Raw genomic sequence first — 27,282 nt, forward strand, 5'->3', positions numbered from 1 at the left:
TTTTCTATTTCATTATCTACAAGTAGATATATACAGATTTGTGGACTAGCCTTTATATTCCTTCCTGAATCTTCTAAGATGACAAAATTAAGACCAAAAATTATCCCTCCTTTACCAAACTTATTAAAAAAACCCCAACCCCAAACCTATTAGATTACATATTTTTATAGAGATTTAGATAAATTGGTACATATTGCCTTAGATACAACAAGGTTTCTAAGGCTTTATAATCTTGAAGTTTGTAAGCTATTAATGAACTGTGATTCAGTAATGCAATGGAAATATCATAACTAAAAAGGAAATAAACAACTTGCCTCATTGGCAGAATTATCATTACCCTGCGTGTAGGAAAAGCCTCCGAAGCTGGCTGCCTTTGCTGCAATTAGTGGTGTACTTTCTTCCCAGGATATCCCGTTGTTTGCCACGCTCCCTCCGCAATCATTTTTGTAGGGCTTTTGGATGCAGGAACTTTATCTGATGAAATGTTTTGTACAGCACTTACTTAACAAATTTACCTTCTTACCCTGAACAATGCTACTGTGCTATAAATACCTGTTGAGAACACATCTTTGGTAGTGTAAACCTGGAACAGTTACCCTAATTTTTTGTAGAAATTGCTCTGCATTGGCACTGGGGCAACTCAATTGGGCCTGACAGCAGCAGGTCTCTCACCCTGCCTTTTGTGGCATGGGAGAGGGACCCAGTATTTTGGGACTTATTTCTGCAAAAAGTTGAGCACCTGTAATCCTGCTAACAGCAGGAGAGGAGAGCACGCAGCTCCTGGCAGCAGCAAGCCCCACTAATTTCTGCACTGCCCAGAAATTAACTTCAAGAGTCTCAAAATTGTCATTAAAATTCAAATGTTTCCCTTCACATTTAGACACCCGCCCATGGAAAAACACCCATCATCTGACTTCTCCCCCTCTCCCCGGGGGTGGTACTGGGAGATTAGCTCATGAGGAGGATGGCAAGTTTGCAGTCCTAATGGCGACTGAAAAGACGGAGGCAAGAAAACAAGCTTACCTTGCTGCCCTAAAGTTAAGCAGTAATCCACATGACTCCAACGCTGAAATATGTAATAACGTGGTTGTAGGATTTCATTGCTAAAGATTTTGCATTGGTTCTGCTTCTGTCTTGGCTATATAAATAACTTTTTATTTTATTGCTATTGCTGTATAATATGACCAAAATATCATGGAAAAAAATGCAATTTCTCAATTTTTTATTAGAAATTGAAGATCGGATTCCGAGCTAGTATAAATTGGTATGACTCCACTGATTTCATGAGTGCTATGTCAGCTTTCATGGGCTGCATATCTGGTTTCTGGTTTGTGGCTCTGACCAGCTAATTACCGAGTAGCACTTCACCATACCGTGACATTAATACATAGTAATGGAATTCAGGGTTCTGGCTGGGGTTAAGCAGTTAAATATAAGTAAATGCATTGGTCTGTGGAGTAAGATCTTTTTACTTTTCTCATCATTTTCCATCACAAATAGTTGGTTTAAAACTGGTGTCCACTCCCTCCTATCAGCCTCTTGGCCACCTGCTAGAGGCCTACAGGTATAAGGGGAAGGATGTGTTCAGTATCAGCACATTTCACTTAGGGCTCTAGAAACGAGCATCTTTAATGCACACCAAATGAGCTAAATTATAGGGGAGTGTTTCCAGCAGGCATTCCAGGGCTGTGAACGCAGCCTGGGAACCTGTGGTCCAACAGGCTTTGTCACCCTGACTGATGCTAAGAAAGTCCTCCCTACACGCTTCCATACACCATTTTCTACCTATATCTATCACATCTTTGCAAGTACAGCTTTTTGTGTGTGCCTGGGGATGTACTTAGGCATTCTGAAACGTCAGAAGACTCACTGAACTTTTAAAGCTGGATAATGTCAATGTGCTTCAGTCAGGGCCTAGATGGAGTTGAGGTCCTTCAGTCCAAAATTGTTTAAGGTCCGATATGGACCTATTCATCTTTTGACTTAACATGCCAGGTGAAGTTCTGCAACCTCAGGGAAGACTGAATTCATACAAACAGTGTTGGGGTTCCATAATGGAGTGTCACAGGTGCTTTCTTCTCAACCGCAATGGTATCAGTTCCTCTGTCTTTTATATAAAACATAGCAGTTAAGAGAATTCAAGTTCAGGGATGAAGGGTTTCATGTTTCCTCTTCTTCCAGTCTATAAACTATTCTATGCATAGGCTTCTTCTGCTCTTCCTTTTGAAGCTCCACCATCAGCATTTAAGGTTATTCAGGCCAGAGAAAAGAAGCAGCAGGGACCATGACTGTAGCCTCCTGCGAGAACACTGAATTATGTGGGGTAATCCTGGATCTCTGGCTTCCAGGACTCCTTTAGCACTTATACATTAAGAATAAAATACATTAATGGGCTTTTGAGAATTCCTGAGATATGACCTGAATCATAGGGAGAGCCTATCTGCCATTAAACATAATACCTTCTTGGCAGCCATTCCTCCTTTGCAACCTTTGGCTTTGAGATCTGTTTTGGAAAGGCAAGAGGCATTTTGGAAATCTTGTAGTCAGTACCTCTATACCAAGGAATCAATCCCATCACATACCATTCTGTACCTGTAGTTTCCCCAGTATGTCATATGTACTTTGCACATACAGCATGGTTGCTTAAGTGCAGACTGTTAATCGCTGGTTATTTTAATATTTGTGTAGTGTGTGAAAGGGGAAAGGGCTTAAATTCTGTTTGCAGTTTAAATAACTGTCTTGGCAGTTACACAATCCATAGTGTTTATATTTTCATGGAATGCAATGTTTGAGACTGATGTTAAAATGAGAGCAGCAGATATCAGATATGGCCAAGCAGGTTCTAGAGTTGGTCCAGACTGGGTCAGCCCTGCACCGCAGCTGGCTGTTGAGGGCATCTTGAAACGAGCAACTTAGCACTGTACAGTTTGTCTGCTACGGATATGCAATATTATTACTTGCTGATGGCAGTTTGGCAACTTTTGTCTATATCAAACAAGCCAAATTCCGATCCCTTTACTACTTCTTAGAGTTCAAATTCCTCTGACACTAGGCTCAATTCTTGTTAGAAGCCAGACTGCAGAAGATAAGTGAGCTTGCTTATTCTGAGCAGACTTGGATCTCATATCAGGTGAGGGCCTCACCCCGAATCCTGATCTCTGATAAATTAACTTTTTAACATTGCATTACCGCTAGCGCACAAGCCAAATGTCTACACAGGTATTTATGTTCCAACAGCCAAATGCAAGCTCATTCTTTTCTTCTGATTTATATGTTATGTTTTACAGACATGAGTAACCCATGTGGGATATCTTTCCCACAGAGTAAAACCAATGTAAATTCACATGACTCAGGGATTTGTTTCAATGCTCACGTATAAACTCTCATTAGAAATGATTATGCTTGAAGATCAAAAGAAAAGTACACTCGCTTGTATTAATGTTTAATGCATAATTCACATTGTTAGAACAAAAAACAAAACAGTCAGTGGTTGTTACGACAAATATTAAACATTGGCACTACTAACCAATTCCCATAGAGGATCCTTTATTTCATTGCATTGGCTGTGCGCTGAGATTTCCTCTTGCACGTGTTGTGGCATCGTCTCAGAGATTTAAAGACACCTTCCTCACTGGATGAGTAATTCCCCTGTAAAACAGGAGTCTGGCAGAGCTGGGATACACCACCACTGCGGGTGGCTCCAACGCTCAGAGACCCCTCAGTGGAAGCAGAGTGTAAAATAATCTAATCCAATTGTTTATACAAGTGGGATTTCAGATCAGGCATGCTCCTATACGGTCCGAAACTCCCATTGCCTTCAATCTTAGTCTAGTTTGAGCCTTAATATCAAGACTAGACCCATGGGCAAAGTCACCCAGCATGACAGAATACAAGAGCTTGATTTCCTGTTTTATGCTTATCCATGTTTTACCTTCTTTAGTCAATGCTTACTTTCTTACCAGAAAGCTTCTTACTTAAATAAGCAGGTTTGGTGCGAGGGAGGCATACGTGAAATCCATTCCCTATATCCAAGACCAGCACAGGAGAGCAAAGCCATGCTCCTAATCACAAATCGAGTTTAGGAACGAGAATCCTATGTGTGGCATCCATTGCCCATTACATGCAGTAGTGGGGCTGCTACATCTGCGTAAGGGAAGACCCCTCGGTACCCTCTGCCTTCCCACATTATAGCCTTTCACACAAAGTAGGAGTTGGGGTTTTTTATCTTCCTAGCTTTTATTGGCTTTTCCCATGTCAATGTTTAAAGGGGCAGCAATTTGTATCATCTAGCTTTTATATTTATGCTTCTTTCAAAAAACTGGCTGTTTTACTAGCTGAGCTTGCATAATTTCTTTCTTGTCTAGTTTTTTTTTTTTTTTTTGTCCGTCCCCCCCCCCCCCCCCCCCCGCAAAAAAAAACCCAAAACCAACAAACAACCTTAACTTTAAAGTTTAGGAGTCTTAATTCATGTCAGAGTCAGCTCTCTTCCCAAAGAGGTCTGTGGCACAGAATCAGACCGAATGACATTTGACAAACTTTCTGCTTGGCGCAAAGTCTCAAAAAAATTTGTATGTTCTCATTATCGTTTTGGTAACTTTCCTGTATGCCTGTAGTGATACAATACCCCTGATTCAGAGCAGAGCAGCTGCCCGAGTTTCAGGTAGGCTCTTCCTGATTCAGATCTCTGTAAGCAAACTATAAATTAGCTCTCTATTTTTCAGGTGCCTTCTGAAGGCCCTGTTGTTCTGCGAACCCTTCTGAGCAAGTCTGAGAGGTTCCTCATTCAGGAACTAATATTGTTGAATTAGAATGGGTGCTGTTGCTTTGAATGATATGCAGTCAAAGTACAAATGGATCACGGGTGTTTAAGAGGACAGAGCAGACAGAGCTTTGGTTTTTGTTTTCCTTTTGTTTATAACAACCCACTCAAAATATTTACGATTGAGAAGCTGATATTTTCTCCAGTAAAGAACCTATTGTCCACTTTAAGGCAGTGGAGAATGTACTCAGAGTATATACTGGTTAAATTGTTTATTTTTAGTGGAGTGCACATGGCTTTGCTATCCTGGAATTGATCATAAATACGTAGCTGTTGTGGGGGTTCTGTTGAGGAAAAAAAATACCTGTAATGAATTAAATATGCTTCACAAGGAAAGAAGTAGGTCAAACGTTGGGCTAAATTAACCTCATGTTATACAGAAAGACTAAACTCTGTTGTTTTCACCTGTGGGACTTTGGACTTGTCTACACACCAAATTATTCCAAAACACTTATTAGGTACACTGCGGTAATTATTTTTGACTAAAACCATGTGTAGACAAATCTTATGCCAGCATAAGAATTCACTTTCTTGAATTATCTTAATCCACTTTGAAAGTGGATTAAGTGAAACCAGGAAACAACTCGGTCATTCCAGAATGAATAAGTTATCTGAACACAGTTCTGCTTTATATTCACATCCGACCTTATTCCAGCATAATTTTCCTGGGCTGAGAGGCTCCTAGGATATATCTACATAGCAAATGAATGTGTGATTATAGACGTACCAACCTTTCCTTTACTCTCACTGGCATGAGTAACAGCAGTAATGAAAGATGGTAGCAGAGACTTCGGTACAGCCTATTAACTGGAGCATATACGCAGCTGGTTGTGAACAGCCTCTGCTGAAATCCACCTTGTCACACCCTCACTTCAGATACAACTCACGTCCCTTAGACTAATACCAGGGTTGGGAATGCCCCTGCATCTCCAGTGTGTACGCACACCAAAAATTGCATATGCGATAGGACTGCGCAGCTGAGCTAAATGGAAAACAGGTGAATTTAACTTCAGAGGTTAATCACACAGGAGAAGCAGCATGGCTCACACATTTTTAATATACACGCCTTTGACAACCAAATAAAGTGTCAGCTGTTCGACTGTGGAGGCCAAATTAAATATGCTGTAGACAAGCACAGCCCGGCTGATTTCACTGGGGCTGAATTTGGCTCCATAGGTTAGATCTTGCTTATTTGACTAATACTTATTTTGTTACCTATCTGCTTATTTATTTTAATGAAATTAATGCACTTTAATGTTGCTTTAAGTGCATTCCAAAAATAGCAATTTGATTAACTAATTCACTTTTAAAAGTGTAACGATCACAACTAAAAATCTCCCTGTTAGCTGAGGTATGGAATAATTGCAAGTAGCATCTTGGGTAGCTACGCCGTACCCTTCATCCTTTCAAACAAGTTCCCCACATCAATCAGAAGAGCCTCACTTAAAAATGAATGGCGAAATATAGACAACAATCAAGCTGTACACACTGCTTTTCAAGTCTACCAAAAAAATGTATCAGTAATGTACTCTGTACTCTGCTGAGACAGTACAGTTAAGACTGGTAAGAATTTAGCCTAAAAGCAGTTCAAAACAATTCCAAAACAGAAACATGAAACAAACTTGTCTTTCTAGCCAGGCCAGAAAGCATCTTGCATAGCTTAGGTTAGAAAGAAAAAAAAAAAAAAAGCGCTTTCAATTTCAGGCTCCTGAAAATGATGCTTGGACTGTCCTATATTCTGAGAAGGATTTCTTTTTTCCCCCCAACTCTTCTTCCAGTTGCAATAGATGATCTTGCCAGTTAAAATAAGGTGCTGTTGAGAGCACAGAGTCCAGCAACAGAAAAGGTGTGCACTAACTTCTCCCTGACTCTATCTCCTTATAAAAGCTGGAATAGCAAAACCTGATTAGTCACACTATTACGCAATTTTGCCCTTTATTGTATTTAAATGAGGAAAACGAAAGCATTAATGCTAATATTAAGGCTGAACAGAGGCAGTTGCAAAAAATAATCTAGTTTCAGCCCTGCTACACGTGTCCCTTCGTGAACTCCCCCGCGCTAGCTACATGTGTATCGGCAGTGTTGTAACTTGTTATTAAAATAGGTGGTGCAAAACGCAAGGCAGAAGAGGTAAACTTGACTTTGGGCACCGCTGGGACGCTCTGCGGTCACTGTGCAGGTGTTGTGGTGTTTCAGCAGTTTGGGATATTAAGTGTGCAGGTAACAACTGATCTTTAGCTACGGAGGCACTTCAGTCTGAGCCAGTTTCTTTTTAAGCGAGGCCTAGTTCTGGCAATACTTGTGCACGCGAGTTAAATCCAACACGCAAAAGGTGCCCCTGAATTTAGCGGGACCGCGCACGTAGACTGACAGGATTTGCCTTTTAAAAGCACAGAAAACCAAGGAAAGAAAACGCAGGTGGATCGCCGGCCCCTTCCACGACTGGTAACGCCGCTTGTAGCGTGCGCGGGGGTCACACCGACTTGGGTGCTGGCTGCAGGCCCAAGCACGCTCTCTTGTTTTTAACGTAAACCGCCCTGTTTTCAGAAAGAGATGCTCCGCAACCCTAGCAGCAGAGGTAGGGAGCGATGGTTCAGACGCCCGTCCTGAAATCCTGCCAGGGTTCGCGGGAGTCTCTCGCCCTGCGGAGCCCCGACGCCATTGTGCTGCTGCCCGGCTGCCGCCCTGCCTCCCGCCGGCCCCGCGCCGCGCAGCCCTCGCACGGGGCCCCCCCCAGTTCCACCCGCCGCCGTGACCAGGCCGTGTGTCGGGGGCTCCCCCCTTCCACACACCCCCACCCCCACTCCCCCCCCCAGCCTTCCCCTGCAGAGGCTTGCAGGAGATTTGGCGGGGGGGGGGGGGGGGGCGCGGCGCCGGGCCTGCACGGCAGCAGCGGTGCGGCGGCTGCACGGCCAGCAGCGTTACTCCTCGCCTACCTTCCTCCTGCATTTCGGGTGCCTTTCTTTTTTTTTTTTTTTTTTTGGTGTGTGCGCTGCCCCCCCCCCGCCCCCCCCCCCCGCCGCCGCCGGCCCGGCAAATGGCCTGCTGGCGGCTGGCGGCGTGTGCGTGCCTGTGTGTCCCCGCGTCCCCTGGGCGAGGTGTCCCGTCCGCCGCCGGAGGACTCGGCCGCCCGCATCCGAGCTGCCGCGGGGGTGGCACCCCCTCCCCGCCCCCCGTTTTCGGTAGTTGGGTTTTGGGTGGTTTTCTTTTCCTTTTTTTTTTTTTTTTTTGGGTTTTGGTTTTGGGTTTTTTTTTCCAGGTGGGACTTGGCGGTGACCGGCGAGGCTCGCCTGGCACTGAATGTCACCCTGAAGGTAAAATGAAAGACAAAAAGATGAACGCATGCCTGCTCCCCTCGGCCGCGCCGCCCCGCGCCGCCGCTCCCCCGCGCCCGCCGGCGAGCGGCCGCCACCATCGCGGGGCGGCAGCCCCCGCCGCGCCCCGGATTTCCTGTCCCGGCTTTTTATTATTTCGCTTAAAAAAAAAAAAAAAAAAAAAAAAAAAAAAAAGCCGCATGCAAAAGAAACGTGCACGTACCCGGTAACGAGCCCAGGAAAAACCCGGCCGCTTCCCCCTTCTCCTGCCAAGTTATCATTGAGAAAACAGACAGGCGGCGTGACGTCCCGGGTCAGGCCGAGTGCGGACCGGCGCTACCAAGGCGGCAGGGAGGCCCGGGGACGCCGCCGGGGCCGGGGCCGCGGGGCCCGGGGCCGCCGCCGCCCGCCCGCCGCCGCTGGCCGCCCGCCGGGCCGCGCCCGCCGCCGCCGCCGCCCCCCGCGCCCCCCGCCCCGCCGCCGCGGCGCCGCGCGGCCTGCCGCCCGCCGGCGGCTCCCCCCTCGCCGGCGGAGGTCGCGGGAGCCCAGTTAAAGGAGGCGTGTGTAAAGATTTTGCAATGTCCCTGCATGGTGTTGTAGACTTTCCTAGCAAAGAAACCGGCTTCGGCTTCTTTAAAATCCCCGACGACTCACCTGATTAACCTGCCTGCGGTTCTGAGCTGACCAGGTAAAGCGAGCCCCCCCCCTCCCCTCCCCGCACCTCTGCGAGCTGACATTGCATCGGGGGCAGGTTTTTGCTTGGAGACGAGCCGCTGCCAGAAGCGCTCCCCCCCCCCCCCCCCCATTCCACCTTCAGACCTCGCCAATTGCACTTGCTCAGAGTCATTCCCCCCCCCCCCCCGAAAAAAATCAGCTTCGTAAAAAGCCGCACAACAGCACCGGCCACCCGGGGTTCAGTGGTTCTTGGCTCTCGGACAATTATTTGAAATTATTGGCCCGGGGGGCTGGGGGGGGGGGAAGGGAGAATGATTTTTTTTTTTTTTTTTTCCTTTCTGCTGACAGATCCTACCCCAGCAGGTTTTGTCCTCCCCCCCTCCTCGCCCAGGGTCAGGAGTGCCGGGGAAGTGACGAGGCTTTAGCCGGCAAAGAGTTTGGGGCCGGGGTCCCGGGGTGGCTCTGCCGGTTGCGAGCGGGGAAGGGGCACCGGACTCTCCAAGCCCGTGCCGGGGCGCGTGTGGGGGTCGCGGCGGCTGCCCGGGTCGCCCTGCCTCCCTCGGGGTGCCCTTTCGGGAGCCCCGAAGTGTCCCGGCTGCGGCGCGGCCCGGGCAGCGGCGGGGCCCGCCCGCCCCGGCCGGGAGAGGCCGGCGGAGGTGGCGGGGGGGGGGGGGGGGTGGCCGTCCTCGTCCCCAACCCTCCCCCGCCGCCCTCTCCTTCCTGAAAGACTTCTGCGAGCGGTTCGTGGGAGCCGAGCAGGCCTGGTGGGAGCCCTGCACGCCGGGCGGGGGGCATTGCCGCTGCCGCCGCCGCTGCTGCTGCTGCTGGGGGTTTCTTTATTGCTGTCCCCCGCTGGCCGGAGCGGCGGCGTGGCCGTGCCACGCGGGACCCGCGCTGCGCTCTGCTCCGCTCGTGCCGTGGTGTCGGGACCCGCGGCCGGGCGAGCGGGCGCGGGGGGGGGACGCAGGCACACATACACCCACACACCCCCTCCCACACACAAAGGCAGCGGGGCCGCTCGCACCCGAAATCAGGAGGGACGAGGGAAAAGTGTGGAGGAAAGTCAACGTCCTGCTTGCTCCTCCTGATAGTTCACCCTCCCAGCTCCGGGCTGGGGGGGGGCAGAGAAGCGCTTGCATCTGAGGGGCTGCATGTGACCCGGCTGCGAGAAGATTTGTTTTCCTTTTTTTTTTTTTTTTTTTAATTTTTTGCTTTCACCTGGGCATTAATGCTATGAAGGAGCGAATGGTCAGGAGGTATATTTTGAAGTGCTGCAGGGGAAGCACTCCGAGTACTTGGTCTAGTTAATATGTTTCTCGTGATACCAAAGAAGAGAGGACTGCATTTAGGAGATGACTAAATAATGGGGGAGGCAAGTAAAAATGAGTAGAATACAAAGGAGGGGAAAACGAAGGTGAACGGTAGTGTGGGAAGGCAGGCACTGAGCAGCTTGGGTTTCTCTCCTGTAATCCCCCCCGCCCCAGTCCTCTCTTTTCATACTGTTAAGGAGACTCTAACAGCAACCGTAACCCAACAGAAAAACAGATGACCCTCCCCACTTCAACCTGTCATCATTTGTGGCCAGGAGGGAAATCTGAATGCCCTTTGTATAAAACCACCAAAGTTTTGAGCATTTCTTAGCCACCCTGTCTCAAATACAAAGTGTAAAACTTGCCTGATATATTTTGGTGGTACTTCCCTGTTTTATTTCAGAGGACAAAATGTTCTGGTGTAGCATACCAACCCTTGCTTTCAGAATGGGAGTAGTTTACAATATAACCTACATTAGATTATACGCGGTGCGTGCGTTGCATTTCCACTGAAAATAGCCAAAGACTTAGAATGACGAAGCGACTCGTGTGGTTATGATCTTCCTTGTCTTGAGAGCATCAAGGTAGCCGTGGTTCTGCGTGCTGGGGGGGGGGGGGGGGGGGGGGGCGTGTGTCTGTGGTGCGAGGGGTTTCATGCCTGTACGGGAATCTGGCGGGTCTCCTTTTAGAGGACTTTACAGCTTAAAATGTGCCAGGGGCAGGAGAAGGTAAACACGACATTCAGTGTGCTCATTATCAAAATAGGGAAAACAAATCGATTGCATTAACTGTGTGTGCAGTATCACAGTTATTCCACAGTATTTTGTCAGAAATTAAAAGGTTACCACTAGAGTACTATATCCCTATCTCGAGCCTGGCACCACTTATTACTGCAACGGTATTTCAATATTAAGTGATCTTAGAGATATTTCATCTTTCATTTTGAATCCTGAATTTGAATCAGCATTAGGATGTCAGGGCTGCGAGATAAGGTATAACAAACTAAGTAGACAGCTGAAGGGCTCCTGGTGAAGGTGTTGCTGAGAAGGATATCTTGGGCCGTTCGCAGTAACCTTGTTTACAGGGACGTTTCAATTGCAACCTGAATTTCAGCGAGAGGCTGCCTGGACTAATGCCTGCGTGCCTGAAACCCATCACGAGTATCTTGTGCACTCTAAACCTTCTCTCTGTGCCTTCCTTGCATACTCACAAAAACTTTTCTGGAAGGTTAGGATGATTTTCTGATATGAAAATTAAGATGTTTTCCTAAGAGGAATGCTGCTCTTTGAACTCGTGTACATTAGCAACAAAGTATTCATGAGGTTTGATTTTTTTTTTTGGTTCTCTGATGTGCCTGGATCAGTAGTTACACCAGTCTTTTTAACTTCACGTAGATGGCTTTGATTTATTATATTTAAGTCTCGGCACTTTCGAATGTATTTTGCAGCACATGAGGTCGGTTCAAGTCAGAATGTGAAAAGATGCATATTGTAACAAGGAACAGTTTTGTAGTGATCTGCTAATTTTTTGTTTTCTTTTCCTGAAGCTGTTCCAGGAAAATCACGTGCATTTAGAGAGTGGGTGCTAAATGCCAGCAGCCACACTGATGAAGAAAAATGCCGTTGAAATACTTTGGAATAATAAATAGGATACGTAATGGTCAACCACAAGATAAAAATTTTACACGGTGTTTTTATGACTCTAAATTGGCTGCATTGTAAACCAAGCTTACTACTCTATTAAGTCATCAGAGTTTTCAATTATTTAAGATTTCTAGTCAAGCTATCTAATATAGTCTTCATCATCCATATCAGAAAATTATACATAAGGTTGTAATTCCTTCTTGTTGCTATGTGAGGGCTTTGTTGTAGACGGGGGTTTAAGTTTGACTTATCAGGACAAATATTACAAAGCATGCACACAGAAAAATGATACGGAAATAGCCCCAGTCCTATGAAATGGGGATAGTTACAGCACTGAAATGTACCTAATACAATTTGAGATCCACTCACTAAGAAACCTTGACAGTATCTGCCTCGCAGGTACTGTGCATTTGGAAATACTATATCTCCATTTAAATGCAGATCTTCAGTTTTCTCCAGGGGGCAGTTGGCGAATCTTTCGATTGAACCACCGGTACTAGAAAAACTAACTGAAGATTTACCCATGAACAAGAGACCCTTTCAAGTCTGCCTTTTTGAAATAATGATTATAAAATTTCCTAATATCACAAGTTTATATTGATTTCGAATGCCTTTTTCAAAAGTCACAGGAAAGGAATAGTGTCTTTTACTCAAGGTAGGCCGACATTTGCACGCTTGTTTAGCAATCTTATGAGAGATAACTGTTACAAATAAGTTCTTTGTTTTTGCGTGGGTATTGTGTTTGCATGTGAGTTTTGTCAAAGGGACAGAGCAGTCTTGCTTTGATTTTGACCTAGATTCCTCCTGATTATTCCTATACAGCTAGTACCTGCTTATTTCCCACTGTGAAAATAGGAGAACAACTTTTGATGCTATCTAGCTGGGGCTGCATGGGCAATAGGCACACACGTCCAGTAATCTCCCCTCCTCCTCCAAGGCTTCAGTAGTAACGGATAAAATGGCGCTGCAGTCCAAAGAGGGTGCAAGCCAGTATTTCCCCTCCTGCGAATTTTCCTTCTTTGAGGGTTTGATTCAAAGGAAGACAGGAAAAAAAAAAAAGGGGGGTGGTGGAATGAGTGAATTTATTTCTGTTTCCGGATTTGGCACACAAATTTTGCATACTTGCAGGGATGCACAGGGCTATGTTCCATATTCGCTTGAAGCTCAGTGCCAGCAGGCGTCAGTCCTCTTTAGAGGGGCTTGTCCCATCCAGTCCAGTTTCCTATATTGTTTGCCAGCTGTCTAGTTTGGTGTGTAACCCAAGGCAGTAAAAGCCCAGTACGCAGGGAACGGGAGCTCCCTGGTTGGGGTGCAGGCAGAACAAACTACGGGGTGCGGAGGAGACACAAGATCCTGACCTTTTCCACGCCGGGTGCCATGCCGCTGCATGCGTTCCCAGCTGCTCCGGTCTCCCCGGCGTGGGCAAGGGTGCTGCCCGCGGATGCTGCCCTTGTCCCTGTGCCAGAGCCGTGAGGTTGTGGAGATCTATCATCCATATTATGCTCACCTGTTAATGGCATATAACCCATCGGCCTCAATACCCTGGAGAAAACATGCACTTCAGCCTCTGCACGGAGTTCAGGCAGATCTGCAAAGTCCAATCTTACATGCACCAGCATTAATGGCAGAGCTCCCATTCAGCTTAATTGATATTCCTATAAACATCTGCAGGTTTCTGTTTGTAGTGGAAGCTACAGCTGGGTGGACTTCTTAAATGAATGTTTTGCATATTGAGGTTGAAAGGAGAGTCGAGCCCGATACATTAACTTATCATCTGTGTCATCCTCTTGACATCAGTTGGATTACTACAAGCATATATGACAAGGAGATTAGGTGCAAGATCTTCACACACACGTGCTTTTGTTAGCATGTTGATCAGTGGAGATGTTACTTCTCTGAAAACCTTGCTCTAAGTCAAGTCTAGGCAAGCACAAACCTGTGCATGCATATACAAGTTGAGCAGGGCCTATCCTTTATAATACAATTTTTTTCCTTTAATATCTGAGCAAGATCTCTTATTATAACTCACCCATTAGGGGAAAGAAAATGGAACTTTTCTCAAACAGCTTTACTGTTGGGGAATCTAGTGGCAGTTGCTTTGAAGCATGTGTAATTGATTATCATACATTTATTTTAAAAAGGAGACATAACAAGGAATCTAACATGATGTTTTGGAATATATCTTCTCCCCACAATGTTCTTGAGGGAAATGTAAGGTTGCAGGCATCATTTCATGCCCTGTATGTTTTTGAACATAAATCAAAGAAATTGTTGGAGAGTTATAGATGTTCATAGCAACTGTAGCTATAATAAACACATGCAGTATATATTTTCCAAGCTATTTTGTATGGGTGAAAAGCTGAAGCTGGCGTTTTGTATGAACAATTCAACTTCATCACTGAAAATTTATTTCCTAGTTAGGGTGGATTACCAGTGTAGCATGAAGTCGTACACCTTCGTTTAAGTTCATCTGGTTATGAAGCCTCGGTTAAAATTGGGAAAGAATTTAAATTGGATCTAGGCACCTTGAATGAATTATTCCAAACGTCAAATTTATTGTGATGCCTCCATGGCGATATTTACATCTATATTATCACCTATATTGGTTTCAAAGTATGCTGGATACTTTGGAGAGCAAATAAAAGACAAGAACGATATGAAAAAAACAATTTTAATTGTACACATAGAGCAAAATGTGAGCATAGTAAATACAACAGGAAAGAGAATCCTGAACGATCAGGTAGTGCGGTGCTGCTAATGGGAGCAACAGCTAGCTTAGGCATACAAATTTCTTGATGATTCTATTAGTTTTGGTTTAAAGCCTTAATAGGTGAAAAGGGAGAAGTGACTTTTACGGAGGAATTTCAATGAGGAAAGCGTAGCCACTCAGTGTGTGAGGATGAGGAAGGTGTTCCATACATTGACGAGGATCCAAATGCATTAAAATGCTAAGAAGGAAATCCAGTAGTTACAGTTAGCACGTATATGGATAGACTGGTGGTCGGACGTACTCACGATCTGTGCAGAGATCAGACAGGTCTAGATGAACAGAGTTTCAGACTTAATACTTAAGCAAAATTCTAAGTGTCTGAATAAAACAGGTGGGTTGTGTTTCTTGGAGTCTGGCCTTCCAGGCGCTTTCAGGTGTAGCTCTCATTACTCTGTGTAGTCCTATTGGGTTCAGAGCTTGATAACTAAACCCAATACTGCTTATTGAAAATTCTGAGACTAGCTAAAAGGTGTGACTTTTAAAAGTGTCACGGTGCTCCTGCTGGACTTCTGTTTTATTGCGGTTACTTTCAATCATCCCTCTTTTATTACAAGAACCAGAAATCTCTTTTTAAAAGAGAAAGCCGGTCTCTTATTACTTGACTCCTGGAAACAGAGTTTTAAAATATACAACAAATTTCCTGAGATTGATGCTAAAACCGAGAATTTGCTCTGTTTTACTTGTTTGTAGCATTAGCCTTAAATGACTTCCTCTTGATGATGTCTTTGGATTTTAAGACCCGCACGAATTAAACAAGACGCTTTCTAAATTGTTACAACTGATGGACATCAGGAAGGCAGGGCATGGCCCATCTTGGGCACCAGTACTAGTTTAGACTTCAGAAGAGCAGGCAGCGGGGTTGGTTTCCAAGGGCCACCCTTTCCACTGGGGATGGGGGGCAGAGCGAAGGAGACATTACAGCCTCTGACATCGTGTAAGCTCGGGGTCGGCTTCCCCCTTCTTCATTTCTCACCCAGCTCTTGCTCCCCATCCTCTCCGAACATATTGTGCCATCTCTCCTTAGTAGCTGGGCTACTCTTCCCTGTCCTCTGAAGGTTGGAAAATGGACTTTGAATTGTTACTATGCTCCCTGCTGGATACAATGCTGTGTAAACAAAATTCAGTGAGAAAATTAGGAAAAAGAGAAAAGGAAAGACAGGGTGTCGCAGGTTGAGGTATAGCTGGGAGACTGGGAGGAGAAAGATTTGGCAATTCCTGTGCGTCCCGTGATTGGAATCCGTGTATATTTTTACAAGAGAGGGGAGCTGAAGGACCTGTGTCCCTGGATCCGTATTGACCCTGCTGTGACGGATGGGACACAATTATAGAGGAGGCGTAAGGAGAAGTGGAGTCTAACCCGGAGCAGATGTCCTCCAGCCTTGACAAGTGCCTGTTGGGCTGTGTGGGGTAGGACTGCTGAATACGGTCGGATTACTGCTCTCGTGCCACATTCGGAAGTCTCAGCCTTTCTGCACAGACACTTGGGTATTTAAAGCCTCCTAAGGAGGGAACTTCATTCACTGACATTCCTGCTTCCACCGGGATTTTTTTTTTTTTCACTTGTCTTAAATTAACGTCTTGAGTTCCACCTGACAAAAAGAGCTTGTTTTAGTCTGTGCTGAATTTCTCACAGAAAAAAACCTCTCCTGCCGTATTACAGTCAAAAGAGACCGGGCGGACAAGGGTTGAGAGCGAGGTATGCAGAGTCAGGGCAGCAGGCTGGGCACCGGAGCACAGAGAGCAGGCGGTCCAAGGTCATGGCACTTCTTACGGCACAGCTGGGAGCCGGATGCACAACCTCAGGTTTTAGTCCTTTACCTTTCTCCGACATGCAATCCCTGTCTCGCAGCTTGGGCAACAGAGGCACAGAAATTGTGCTTTTGCAACATGCGTTAAGTGTGACGGTGCCAGTTTAGGCATGGAAAGGTGAGGTGATGGGTCGGAGGTGACGCAGCCGGTCAGTGGCAGAGCCTAAACGGAGCCCAGCCTCATCGCCAGGATTTCGATTCCCTGCCTTGCACTGTCTCTCCCGGGAGAAGAGCAAGATTAATCCTGCTGGTGCCACCACACACTTTCATTTCTCTGGTGTGACACGGTCCAGGGGTGGACAGGATCCTTCTCCCAAAGGAGACAAGCAAATTTGGGTGGAAGCGCATGTTGAATCAGTATGGTCACCCAGCTATAAATGGTGCCTACCTTTTATAAAAATTATTTTTAATGTTTTACTAATCAGATTTTGCTTGTTCTTACTTTTTGTAATCAAAGGGAAGTGAAGACACGAGCTATGAGTATCTCTGAAAACTGGGCCACAAACCCTTGTACTTGTGCTTGTGAGTGAGCGTGCGCGCACGTGTGTAACGTGCATACGCACGCTCAGATGTTGTGTATGCGCAGGATCTCTATTATTTTGCTGTTTGAATCATAGAGCATGCTGTCTTGATGTACTGTCAGTTTTGGTTTCTGCCCTTTGGAATAAAGTTCAAAATATTAAAGAAATAACACGCAATATACTAGTAGCTAGAATAGTCATAGCGCCCGAGGGGAAAAGAGGGTGGTGAATAATCTGTCTTGCAAATGCCTGGAAAAATCCCCTTAACTCCTCCTAACCAAACTCTGCAATGGTGTACTTTTAAAAGGGACTCGTCTAAATTTTGGTTCTGAGGTTTGCTGGTTGTCCTGGAGGGAGAAGTAGGTCCCATTTGGAAAGCAGCATGCAAGCTCTACGGTCATGCTCTGATTGTGTGCCGGGGGAGTGTCTGGTCCCAGTTACTCTTTGGAGAATCACCCTGGGCTAAATGGTGAAACAACTAAATCCGAATTAATTATTGATAATTCTTTAACATCAAATGTGAGGATGTATTTGGAGCATTGCTTCCCAGTTGAAGAGTTGAAGTAGCGCTAGCAGATGTATTATTTTTAAATGTTGCTTTTCTGATCTTATTAGTTTACTTGGACAGCAGAAAGAATCACAGAAGCTGATGCAGGTTCTGCCCATCTCTGCTTGGTTCTGGAGGGCCAGGGCAGGAGCTAAGGGGGCACTAACAGATATTTGGAGTCACACTGGGACTTTGGTCAGAACACCAAACTTTGCCAAATTTGGGGTGTTGTACTCCATGGTTTTTGTCCAATGGGAACCATGCTCAAAGGCTCTAGAGAAGATATTAAATGAAAGAACCAGCCCCCTCTCACTCTCAGACTCAAAATCTTTTGACTTGTACTCTGTATCAGAAAAAAAAGCACTGAGAAGTGTGTGACTGATGCAAGGCAGGCTCTGGATGAATTTAGGATAAACAGGATGCCTATTGCACTTAATTTAGCAATTCTGAGGCAGAAAATGCTTCTGAGCGCAGCTAACAGCTTCTCATCTGCAAATGCCACAATCAAGACAAAGCAAAATATATTGTGGCAAATTCTGCAGTTCACAGTCGTGACACAGTCAAAACCTCCTATTACAGTGAGGGAGACTTTTGCCTGTATCATGACTGCCTAGGATCCAGGATTTCCGAGCGGCATTAATAAAAATAATCCCATAAATATGCAGTTTCCAAAGTCCTGCAGGACATGCAGCAAACGTCGGTGATTCGAACTGGGTGAAGTTGTCAAAGGTTGCTTTGCTCTCCAGAGTCTGGCAGTAGCTCCACTGAAATGTGATGCCATTGGTTTTCAGCAAAGGTTTCTTTCTGCAGGGCTGCAAACAGAGATCAGCTGCTACTGTGTATACACAACTAGGGAGCAAATCAAGCAGCACATTTAAGCAGCCTTTTTAACCCTGAGACTTTCCAAGATTTCTTCTTCACGCAGGAAGTTTCCTTTATATTGTCAGCTGTAGCACTTTGCTCATGTAATGAGATCAGAGCTAGGATCACTGCTGCACAGTAGAAAGACTTCCTTAAGACATTTGTCCTTGAAACTGCACCAAACTCTTGGAAGAACCCAGAACCTGTAAGTATGTATGATATAGGCAACAATAGCACGGTGCAAAGCTGCAGTCAACCATTATACAATATCCGATTAGCAGGGCAGGAGGGATTTTTTTTCTTTTTTTTCGGATGCTATGTTACATTCATTTTCAATTTGTTCTAAGGAAACAAATCAATTCGGGCTTCTGATACAGTGACTTTGCAGTAGATGAGCTAGTAGTAATATGTTTGATTTAACTATTTGTTGCTCTCATGTAGCTTGTGGGACAATTATTGTAGCCATCAAACTATAGAGAACTTTTCTTATGTTTTTTAGGCATTTTAAAGGATTTGGGGGTCCATCTTGCAAATAAGTTTTTGCTTTGCTTTTTGCTTTTGGCAACCCCACCCTACACCAAATTATAAATAACAGGGCAAAGAGAATTAGTGCATATTGTTCTTAGGTAGCAATAAAATATATTTGTTGCAGGCTTAATTTAGTCGTTAACAACGTTGCACTGTTTGGGGTGGTTTTTGTCTTAATTGAATTCTACTCAAGGCTGTCTATTTTGTGTTTTACTATCTTGTCTGTGTCTGTTTAAGTTACTTTGCCGGGACTGCAGTCTGGTTAAACCTGTATTTAAGCACTATTTATATTCCGAGCACATTTCTGGTAAAATAAGTGTTTGAGATTTTTTTTTTTTTTTTAAAGCCTTAAACAGTATAGTTTTATTAGCAGTGAGCGCCAGAGAAGGCACAACATGGATGAATGTCAGACATAGACCACATAACCTAAGTCTTCCGTGCACTAAGTCCGATCCGAACGTGTCCACTTTTGCGACTGCGACTAATAAAAGCCTTGAGCTCCCTTTCAATAAATTTTTCATACGCAGTGATACTTCTGTTTATCAGATTAATTTCTCCCAGGTTAGCCTGATTGATAGCTGGATTGTGGTTTCTTAAGAGCTTTCTCCATGAAACCCCACTGAAGAGCTGCATTCCATTTAACCAGTGAATGTAAAAACTGGTAACCATGGATTCAGCCACCACTAACTGTCGAGAGCAATGACTTGTTGTAAACAATACAAATGAGCCAGGATAGCAGAAGCAACCAGACATGAAATGATTTTAATAGAAATTACGGTAAAGGTCATGTGATACTGTATCAGCTTGAATTCAGTGTTAAAGGGAAAGTATTTCAGTTTTTCAGGTTTGATTTAAATTGCATGTCCCCACTGGCTTCATGTTTGTGTAAGACCCCCAGAAGGGAAAATGAAGCAGTTCTTTGGAAATGCCTCTGCTTAATTGCACGTTGTGACTTAGGCCCTGATCCTGAAAATGTAGGAATAGCTCTAATCAGTGGGATTATTCACGTACTTAAAATTAAGTGTAAGTGTTTGTAGGATCGAGGCCTTTCTAGATAAGTTAGCAAGAAAAAAAATTATATTCTAAGGAAATAATAACCTGTCACTAAAGGTAAGTAATGGAAATGCAAGTTTTACTACTGTTGTGTGGTTTGCTTGGAGATTTTCGTTTGCTTGTTTTGATAACATGAAAACAAGTTATATTTATCCCTTTGTTTTTAAACGTTATGACTTTCATTTCTCATCTACCATTCCTCAAATCCCCTTCCTAATTTATAGCCTCTCTTTTGGAGAACTGGTAAACCATAGTGTCAGCTATTATAATACAGCATGATGATAGGCACATGCAGATCGCATGAGCAGTCGTGTGTCCTATCTCAGGAATTTCCATCCCTACAAAATCTTTGCTGACTCCCAGCTGTCACATGGCTGTCACTCACAAATTCTAACCATAACCAAATCCTCCTCCCCGGGCATGCGCTCACCAAACCTCTCTACGTAGAGGCAGGCACAAATGTCCCTGCTTAAGCACTTTCTCTGCGTAAATGGGTCTCTCCCCCAAGCCTGCTGCATTCCACTAATGTTTCTCCCTTAATTTGTTCCTGGGTGCTACTTCCCTGCTGTGCCTGTGCTTCATAAGGAGGAACCTGGAATGGGAATAGTACTCAGTAAGAAATGCAAACAAAAATAACTTTGCACGTTATTTAATATAACAATTCAAATCAGTGTGAATCTAAATTCACAGCTTTCGTGGCCCCCTAAACCTCTCAAAAACAATTAACCCTTACTGTTCTGTAGACAGCACTGTCACCTTGCAGTATACTGACTTCATGTTTTGTGTATTTACTTGTCATAACATTTATATTATTTGGAAAACTTAGATTATAAGAGTCCTAGACTGGAACTTTGGTTATTTCTATATTTCTAGGTTATTTCTGTATTTTATAGATGTCACGTACATCTGTGTTGTTTTATCAGTGGTTATGATTTCTGTATTTTTCAACCAGAAGTATTTCAAACAATTTCTCATCAGTCTCTTACAGCTGACTAGTCTCTGTCAAGCACAAGTTGGAAGTAAAATGCATAGGTAGATACAGGAGAAATCCTGCTTTCCCTGTTCTTCTGAGCTGCCTTGCCAGATGGAGGGGGCAATTGCTTGTGTCAGTCGGGAAGGTAAGATTTAGCTTATACATAGATTAACAGCAGGCAAAAATAGACTGACTTCTACTGAAAAGAAATATTTTTGAGAAGTAAAAGGAAAGCACTTAAACAGGAATATTTGGGAAAAAAAATGCCAAATTGCAAGATATTTTCTGTTGCTTGTTTGTGTCAGTGTTAAGAGTGTATTGGGGTACTCCTGCAAAGCAGACGTTTAAGTATATTAACACTTTCCCAAAAGGGAGGAGGTGGCTGGACAGAAAAGATACCACCTTGACTTTGCGTATCTATCCTGGGATGAATCCAGAACTGAAAGTAAAATGCAGGTGAAAGCACAGTGAGACTCGAGACCAATATCCAAGTAAACTGGGGAAACCACACTGGCCTCCTCACCATGAGCTCATTATGAAACATTCGTAATTCCTACACCCCTTGAAAACTAGGTTGGGAATGTTTGAATTGCTGTGACTGGCAGAAGAAACCACGTTTCAGTCTGGAGAGGTAATGCAGTGTTCAGGAAGGAAGGAGTGCACCGTGGTCCCATGGACTTCACTGGCATGGGGCAACGGGCAATTTTCCTTTGCTCACAGTATCTTCGGCATCTTTACAATCTGTGACATACATGCTTGTCTACTCTCCTGTATTTTGCATCAAATACTGATTCTGTTTATAAATTTCTGCTCCTTTCTAGTTTTACCTCTTAGCTGATATGGGTAGGTGAAGTTTTTTTTGAGGACACCTGTAGTCATTTTGTCTTTTGAACATTTCCAAATGTACTTCTTCCCGTGGGCTATTGAAGACCCATGATTTATGGGTTATAATGTCCTCCCAGTCAGCAAAATTGTCGTGGGGTCTAAAGACAGGACTGTGATCTGTATCAGCTGGATTAACTTTCCATTAACTTCCCATGACTAGAACACATCTTTGATTATTCTGCATTATTCCTTTGTACAAAATAAGGTCGTTCTGTATGTATTTTAGTTTTAACAGAACCAGACTGTCACTGACCATCAGCTTTTGCATGCATAGACTCTCTCCTCCCTGGCAAGGCTTTAGGCCCAGATCCACAAAAGGATTAGATGCCTTAAGTGGGACTTAAGTGGGATTTAGGCATTGAAAGCCCAAGCTGAGATCCTCAATATCCCCACTGAACTGCCACCTAACCTTAGAAGTTGCCTAACCCGGGTGAGTGCCTACATTTTCAATATCCAGCTTTCCCAGGTGGCCAAAGATCTACTTTGGATGTTCTCAAGCACTTCCATCCTGACAAGGTTGAGCCTCTCTGCTCCATCTTTTCCCCCATGTCCTGACAGACTTCAGAAAACACAAGCTCCTCTTGCAAAACGGTGGATTTCTGTGTGTGATGTATCTCACTTTCTCCAGCTGTGTCCTTGAAGGAAAGGACCCTCCAGTAGGTTTCTTTCAGGAGCAGCCAGTGGACCTTGAAAAAGATAGCAAAACTAAAAGAAATCTGAGTATCACTGCTTAAACACATAGGTCCTGGAGAAGAAGTGGGACTTCAGATGTGTGTGGCCTTCGTTGTCTCCCACTGGCAGTCTTGGATTCTTCTCTGCTTGGCGATGGCCACTCGTGAATTTGCTGGCACTGCAGAAGACATGGGGGCAACTACCAGGGCCGAGGGCTCCATCGCATGGGCAGACCACCTTAAAGTTGCATACTGGGATGCAAAATTATTATTGCTCCTAGAGGTTTTCTTGGAGAATCCAGGCCCCGGTGTTTTGTAACAGCAGTTTTGGGGGGAAGCACTTTGCGGGGGAAGGACTCTTTTCTGCAAGAAGTCACTCAGGGTTTCACCTGACTCTGTGATATATGGTGGATGTTTTGTTTTTCGAAAGCCAGACTTATTGGGGTGTTCCATGTGTGCACCCAGAAATAATAATCACTTTTTTAGGACTCAGTGTCAAGAATTTCTTGTGCCGTGGCTGGATTGATAGCTGTCTTGCTCTGCGGAGGCCAAAGCAAATAATGTCTTGTTAGTAGCTGAGTAAGTGGTCCTGTGCCATCACTTATTTCTCAGCTATACTCGTGACATTTCATGTGTTCTCAGCCATGTCTGTTGTTTGTTTAAATCCTGCTCAGTTCCTTGATTTATCAGTTTTCTGTAGACTTTTGTTCGAGTAGTCCCAAATGCTATCCTATTTCAAATAGATGCATCCTTATCAGCAAATAGTCTTTCATCAATAACTTTAACTCTTTCACATAAGTCTGCATGCATTCACTTTGACCTTCCATTTTTTAAAATACTGGATTTTTTAATGGGGGCAGTATTTAGGAAATCTCTTAGAATTTCTCCTGAACCATTCCCTCTTTTTATGCAAAAGTTGTACAGGCATTTGCCTGTACCTTTTCTTCATATTAATAGATAAGAACATTTATCTTTTTCCTTTTTTTTTTTTTTTTCCTTCCCTGAAAGAAAGAACTTTTTCTCAGGGAATTCCTAGTTTTCTAATTTGTCAAAGATAGCTAGACTGCACGCAACCTTAATATTATTTATTGCTGCTTTTGATTTATGTACATGTGTACAATCCTGAAAACAGCAATACAGAACGTAAAACATATTTGTATAGAGGTATAGCCTAGAAACTATACAAGCACAAAAAAAGATATAGTCTTTGAAAATTTAGAAACTGCAATCGTAAAAAGCCTATATATAGTGAATAAACTTAACATATAATAACAAGTGCTATGTGTGTTACAAAACCTAGTTGTGTTTATATTGAGGCAGCTAAAATTTGTAGGACTTTCTATGATAATGACATCTTAATAGCTAAGTATATTATCTATGTGTTTTTAAAACTGATACAGGGAGATCTGTTATTTTAATGGAGAGTGTATGTTATAAATTAACCTGTAACTTTCAGTCCACTAACTTCATGTTTTCAGAATAGCATACTTGAATTATTTTACATTTATTTTGGTATTTTAATACATACAAACGTTGGCTCCTAAGCATATCTTCCATAATTTCATTTGTACTTTTGAATTATTTGTCACATAATCTCACTGTGGCGTTTCAAGGACAAACAATTTCATAAGATTTGTTAGGGGCAGTCTTGTGAGTGTTCCTGTGTTGCTGTTTTACCTCTTTTACTGCAGAAGATGTGCTCCTGGACTTCCATGAAGACACTAACATGTTATACAGAGTGACAAAACCGAGCACAAATTAGGTATAGCCAGGTGTATTAGGCTTATACACCTATACCTAATATAATGCTTTATATTAGGTATATAAAGAAACCCACTGCTGGCCAATTGCAGGAGGGAGCTGGTATTGTGAGTGTTAAATCATCATACATAATGAATGTATGACTATTGTATGGAACCAATTTTAGGTATAGGAAGTTCAGCAAATATTGTGCCTTGGTGGTTGCCAGATCACTTGCGTGCTTGCTAAATCCTGTATACAGTGCTTCCGTTTGCTGGGTTACTCATTGAGCTTTTAATAGTCAACTTAATTTTAGTTAAGGTTCAGTTTAGTAACTCTCACAATTAGTGGAAAATATTGCCAGCATTCATCTGGTAAACCGTATTACATACGATATGCACACGCACAGTACATGCGGAGGTAGAAGATAACAGATCGATTTTGATGGATCCCATCGTGACTAGCTTTTAAGGGTAAATTACGGAACCTTTTAATTATTGGGGGTAACCTTGCAGAAAATTGAATCTTGAGTTTGCATGTAGGAGGAAGTTTGGTCTCCTCTGCTCACCATCGCTTCCCAATCCCGACAGCGTCTCTGCGCGCTGGGGTCCCTGGCTAGCTGTCAGCCTGCGGGCTCCACGTCTGTGCCGGTGACGTGCCCCTGCTGAGGTGGGCTTAGAGCCGTCGTAAAAGCGAGAGGTCTTCTTCTCGGGGCAAGCTTCTGAGCCTCGTCCTGCTTATTTGCTTTGTCTCTCTGAAAGCAGCTGAGGTACAGGAGGTAAGTCTGCTGCTTGACTCTTTTAAGGCATTTTTATGGGTTGTTTTATGGGTACGGGTAAAGGACTACAGGTGAGATTTTTTTTGCCCTCATATAAAATGGAGATATGACTTCAGCCAGCCAGATAGCGTTCTGTGAAGTGAAATACTGGGGACGATAACCGTAACTAAGGATTAACTTGGAAATAAAGGCAGAGGTACAACAACCAAATGCAGCAAGAGGGTGTTTTTTCTTTTCTGCCGAGTGAATAGGCTAAAATGTATGTGTCTGGCTGACGTTGCTGCAGAACGAAGGCCCGTATGTATGTTTGCACAGGACAGACACTACAAGGACAGCCAGAGCAGTGTCTTGCCCTGTCAACAGTGCTCATGTCTGAACTAGGATTTCTCAGATCCATAAATACCCAAAATGCAGGTGTCGCTGACAAAATAAGTAGAAATTGTGTAAAAGAGGAGGCACAAGGGCATACGCTTTCTTTATCATAATTGTGTCCCTTGCTCAGAAGTAAACACCCATTACTTCTGCGTGGAGTGAAATTCAGGAGTGCACGTGCCAATCTAGGCTACAAGTCACTGTCTTGAAACTGTCTTCTGTATGCAGGGTCCTACCCCGGTTACAAATACACTGATTTACGTAAAGGTAATAATATTTTTTTGCCACAGAAACTTAGTGTAGGAAAAGTGAGATTGGCAATAGGCCCCTATCGAGTTGGGTGACAAACAGGCAGCAGAGAACTCTGATTTATAGGAGGATGTAGGTAAGTGAGGATCTTTGCATATGAAATCATTCTCCAGCTGTATGGAAGAGCATACAGGATAAAGTCTTGGCTTCACTGAGATCAGTGGGAATCAGTCTTGATATCGTTGTAGATTCTGTATATTCCTGCAGTGCTCTTCCCGCTGGTGACAGAAACACCAGTACAGACTTCAGCAGAATCCTCACCATCACGTTAGGTTTGATCTTTACAGGAAAGGTATCACTGGTAGTAATATTACGGAATAAAAAAATACTGCCAAAGACAGGGGTTTTAAAGCTTTCTCTTTTATATTTTGACCCTGTTATTCTGAGTGATACCAGCATAGAAATTTTTGCAATGCAGGGCAAGAATGTTTTTTTCCCAAGTTTTTCCAGTTAGAGGAAACAGGATCAAGATTTAGGATGCTAATCATAAGAGGTCTCAAAAAAGGAAAAATAGCAATACCTATCTTGTAGGAATACTTGTTTGTAAAGTATGTGAACTCCTTGACAGAAAGCAGCCATAAGAAATTCCGTGCAGTTATTCCTCTGTGACAGAAGCCTGTATTAGGCTTCTGTTAGTCTCCTTTATTTGTTACAAAACCTTTGAATATCATTTCCAAGACGTTCAGCTATAAGAAACGATGTGATAATGAGGACAGAGGATAGGTCACGAGTCTGCAAATATGTGTGAGGAGATGGTGAGCTTAACCTACCAGGTGAAAGAAAGGTTAGTATAGCAACTGCATGAACACTTCAAAGCATGCACCTAGTTTGCTGCACTAACTTAATTATCCCTGCTATAGATATGTTTGACAAACATATCTATAGCCCAGATACTGTTACTTCTCAGTGGGAAATAGCAGAAGGCTTCTGTTTGGTTGCCAGTTGACCGAATCCTGCCTTCTACTTCCTTGCATTACTCTTTTCAAGGACTTTCCCTGTGTCTTTGCTCATTGGATGAAGAGAAACTTACCACCTTCTTTTTAACGGTGGAAAATATTGCAAGGTGGGGAATGATGCAGCCTGATGGGATGGGTGTAAAATGATTTTTTAAGTAAGTCTGATGAAGATTTAGTCGCCTTTTAATCAAATACTGCCTGAGCCAACCCAAAATAAGCTTTTATCGCTCACACTGAATCGACCGTATTCTGGTGTCAGCACTATTTCTCAGCAAGCATCTTGTGTCCTCCATGTAATACAGGGTGTTTTTGAGCATCCCGGTGTTGTTGACTTTCTCCACAAGCAGTGTGATCTGAAATGTAAAGAGACAGGATTACCCCAGCACTTCCTATCACACAGAAATGCAAGCCGGTCTTTGACAGTAAAACGTGGCCTGCTGTTGGCAAGCTGTGGGCTTTAATAGGCCGAGACCGTGGGGAACTTTTCAGCTTTTTAGTCTTTCTGTTTCTGTAAAGTCTGTTACGCAGGGAGGTACAGTTTTTAAACGTGGTCATTTTTAATTCCTGTCCCTGGAGTCTGGCTGACAGATTGGGAGTGCGGAGGATGGGAGTGGGCTGAAAAGACAAGCTGAAAACACAGGTTGTATACATACATTAAAATGGAGCAAAACAAAAATAAACGAACTTAGGTGAACACAGAGGGGATCTGCTTTAGGGCCACTCTTAATGCCTGTTTTAGATGGCCTGTG

At 43.9% G+C, this 27,282-nt stretch overlaps 1 protein-coding gene and 1 long non-coding RNA gene across 12 annotated transcripts in view; one reads left to right on the forward strand and one right to left on the reverse strand.

Moving 5' to 3' along the window:
• ESRRG (estrogen related receptor gamma) overlaps positions 1-27,282 on the forward strand; it is a 406,932-nt gene that overhangs the window by 12,298 nt on the left and 367,352 nt on the right. For 4 of the 10 annotated variants that reach the window (XM_030034648.2, XM_030034645.2, XM_030034649.2 and 1 more), the window contains exon 1: positions 8,669-8,821. The exons of 4 other annotated variants lie outside the window; for them this stretch is intronic. Coding sequence is in view for 1 of the 6 variants with exons in the window: in XM_030034643.2 (XP_029890503.1) it covers positions 18,376-18,473 (98 nt within the window). In the remaining 5 variants the exon portion in view is untranslated. Of the gene's footprint in view, positions 1-8,112; positions 8,134-8,668; positions 8,822-18,256; positions 18,474-27,282 lie in introns of those variants that run through there. 2 more of the 10 variants (XM_030034651.2, XM_030034643.2) reach the window with 2 other exon arrangements.
• LOC115349866 lies at positions 1,437-8,522 on the reverse strand. 2 transcript variants are annotated; one of them, XR_003926253.2, is made up of 3 exons: positions 8,357-8,522; positions 3,527-3,648; positions 1,437-1,547 (listed from the first exon to the last, which is right to left on the reverse strand). It is a non-coding gene; the product is annotated as an uncharacterized LOC115349866 (long non-coding RNA). The 2 variants fall into 2 exon arrangements; XR_003926252.2 differs by lacking the exon at positions 1,437-1,547 and having other exon boundaries at positions 3,431-3,648.

Source organism: Aquila chrysaetos, chromosome 13 (genome assembly GCF_900496995.4).
Source record: "Aquila chrysaetos chrysaetos chromosome 13, bAquChr1.4, whole genome shotgun sequence".
Taxonomy (NCBI): Eukaryota; Metazoa; Chordata; class Aves; order Accipitriformes; family Accipitridae; genus Aquila; species Aquila chrysaetos.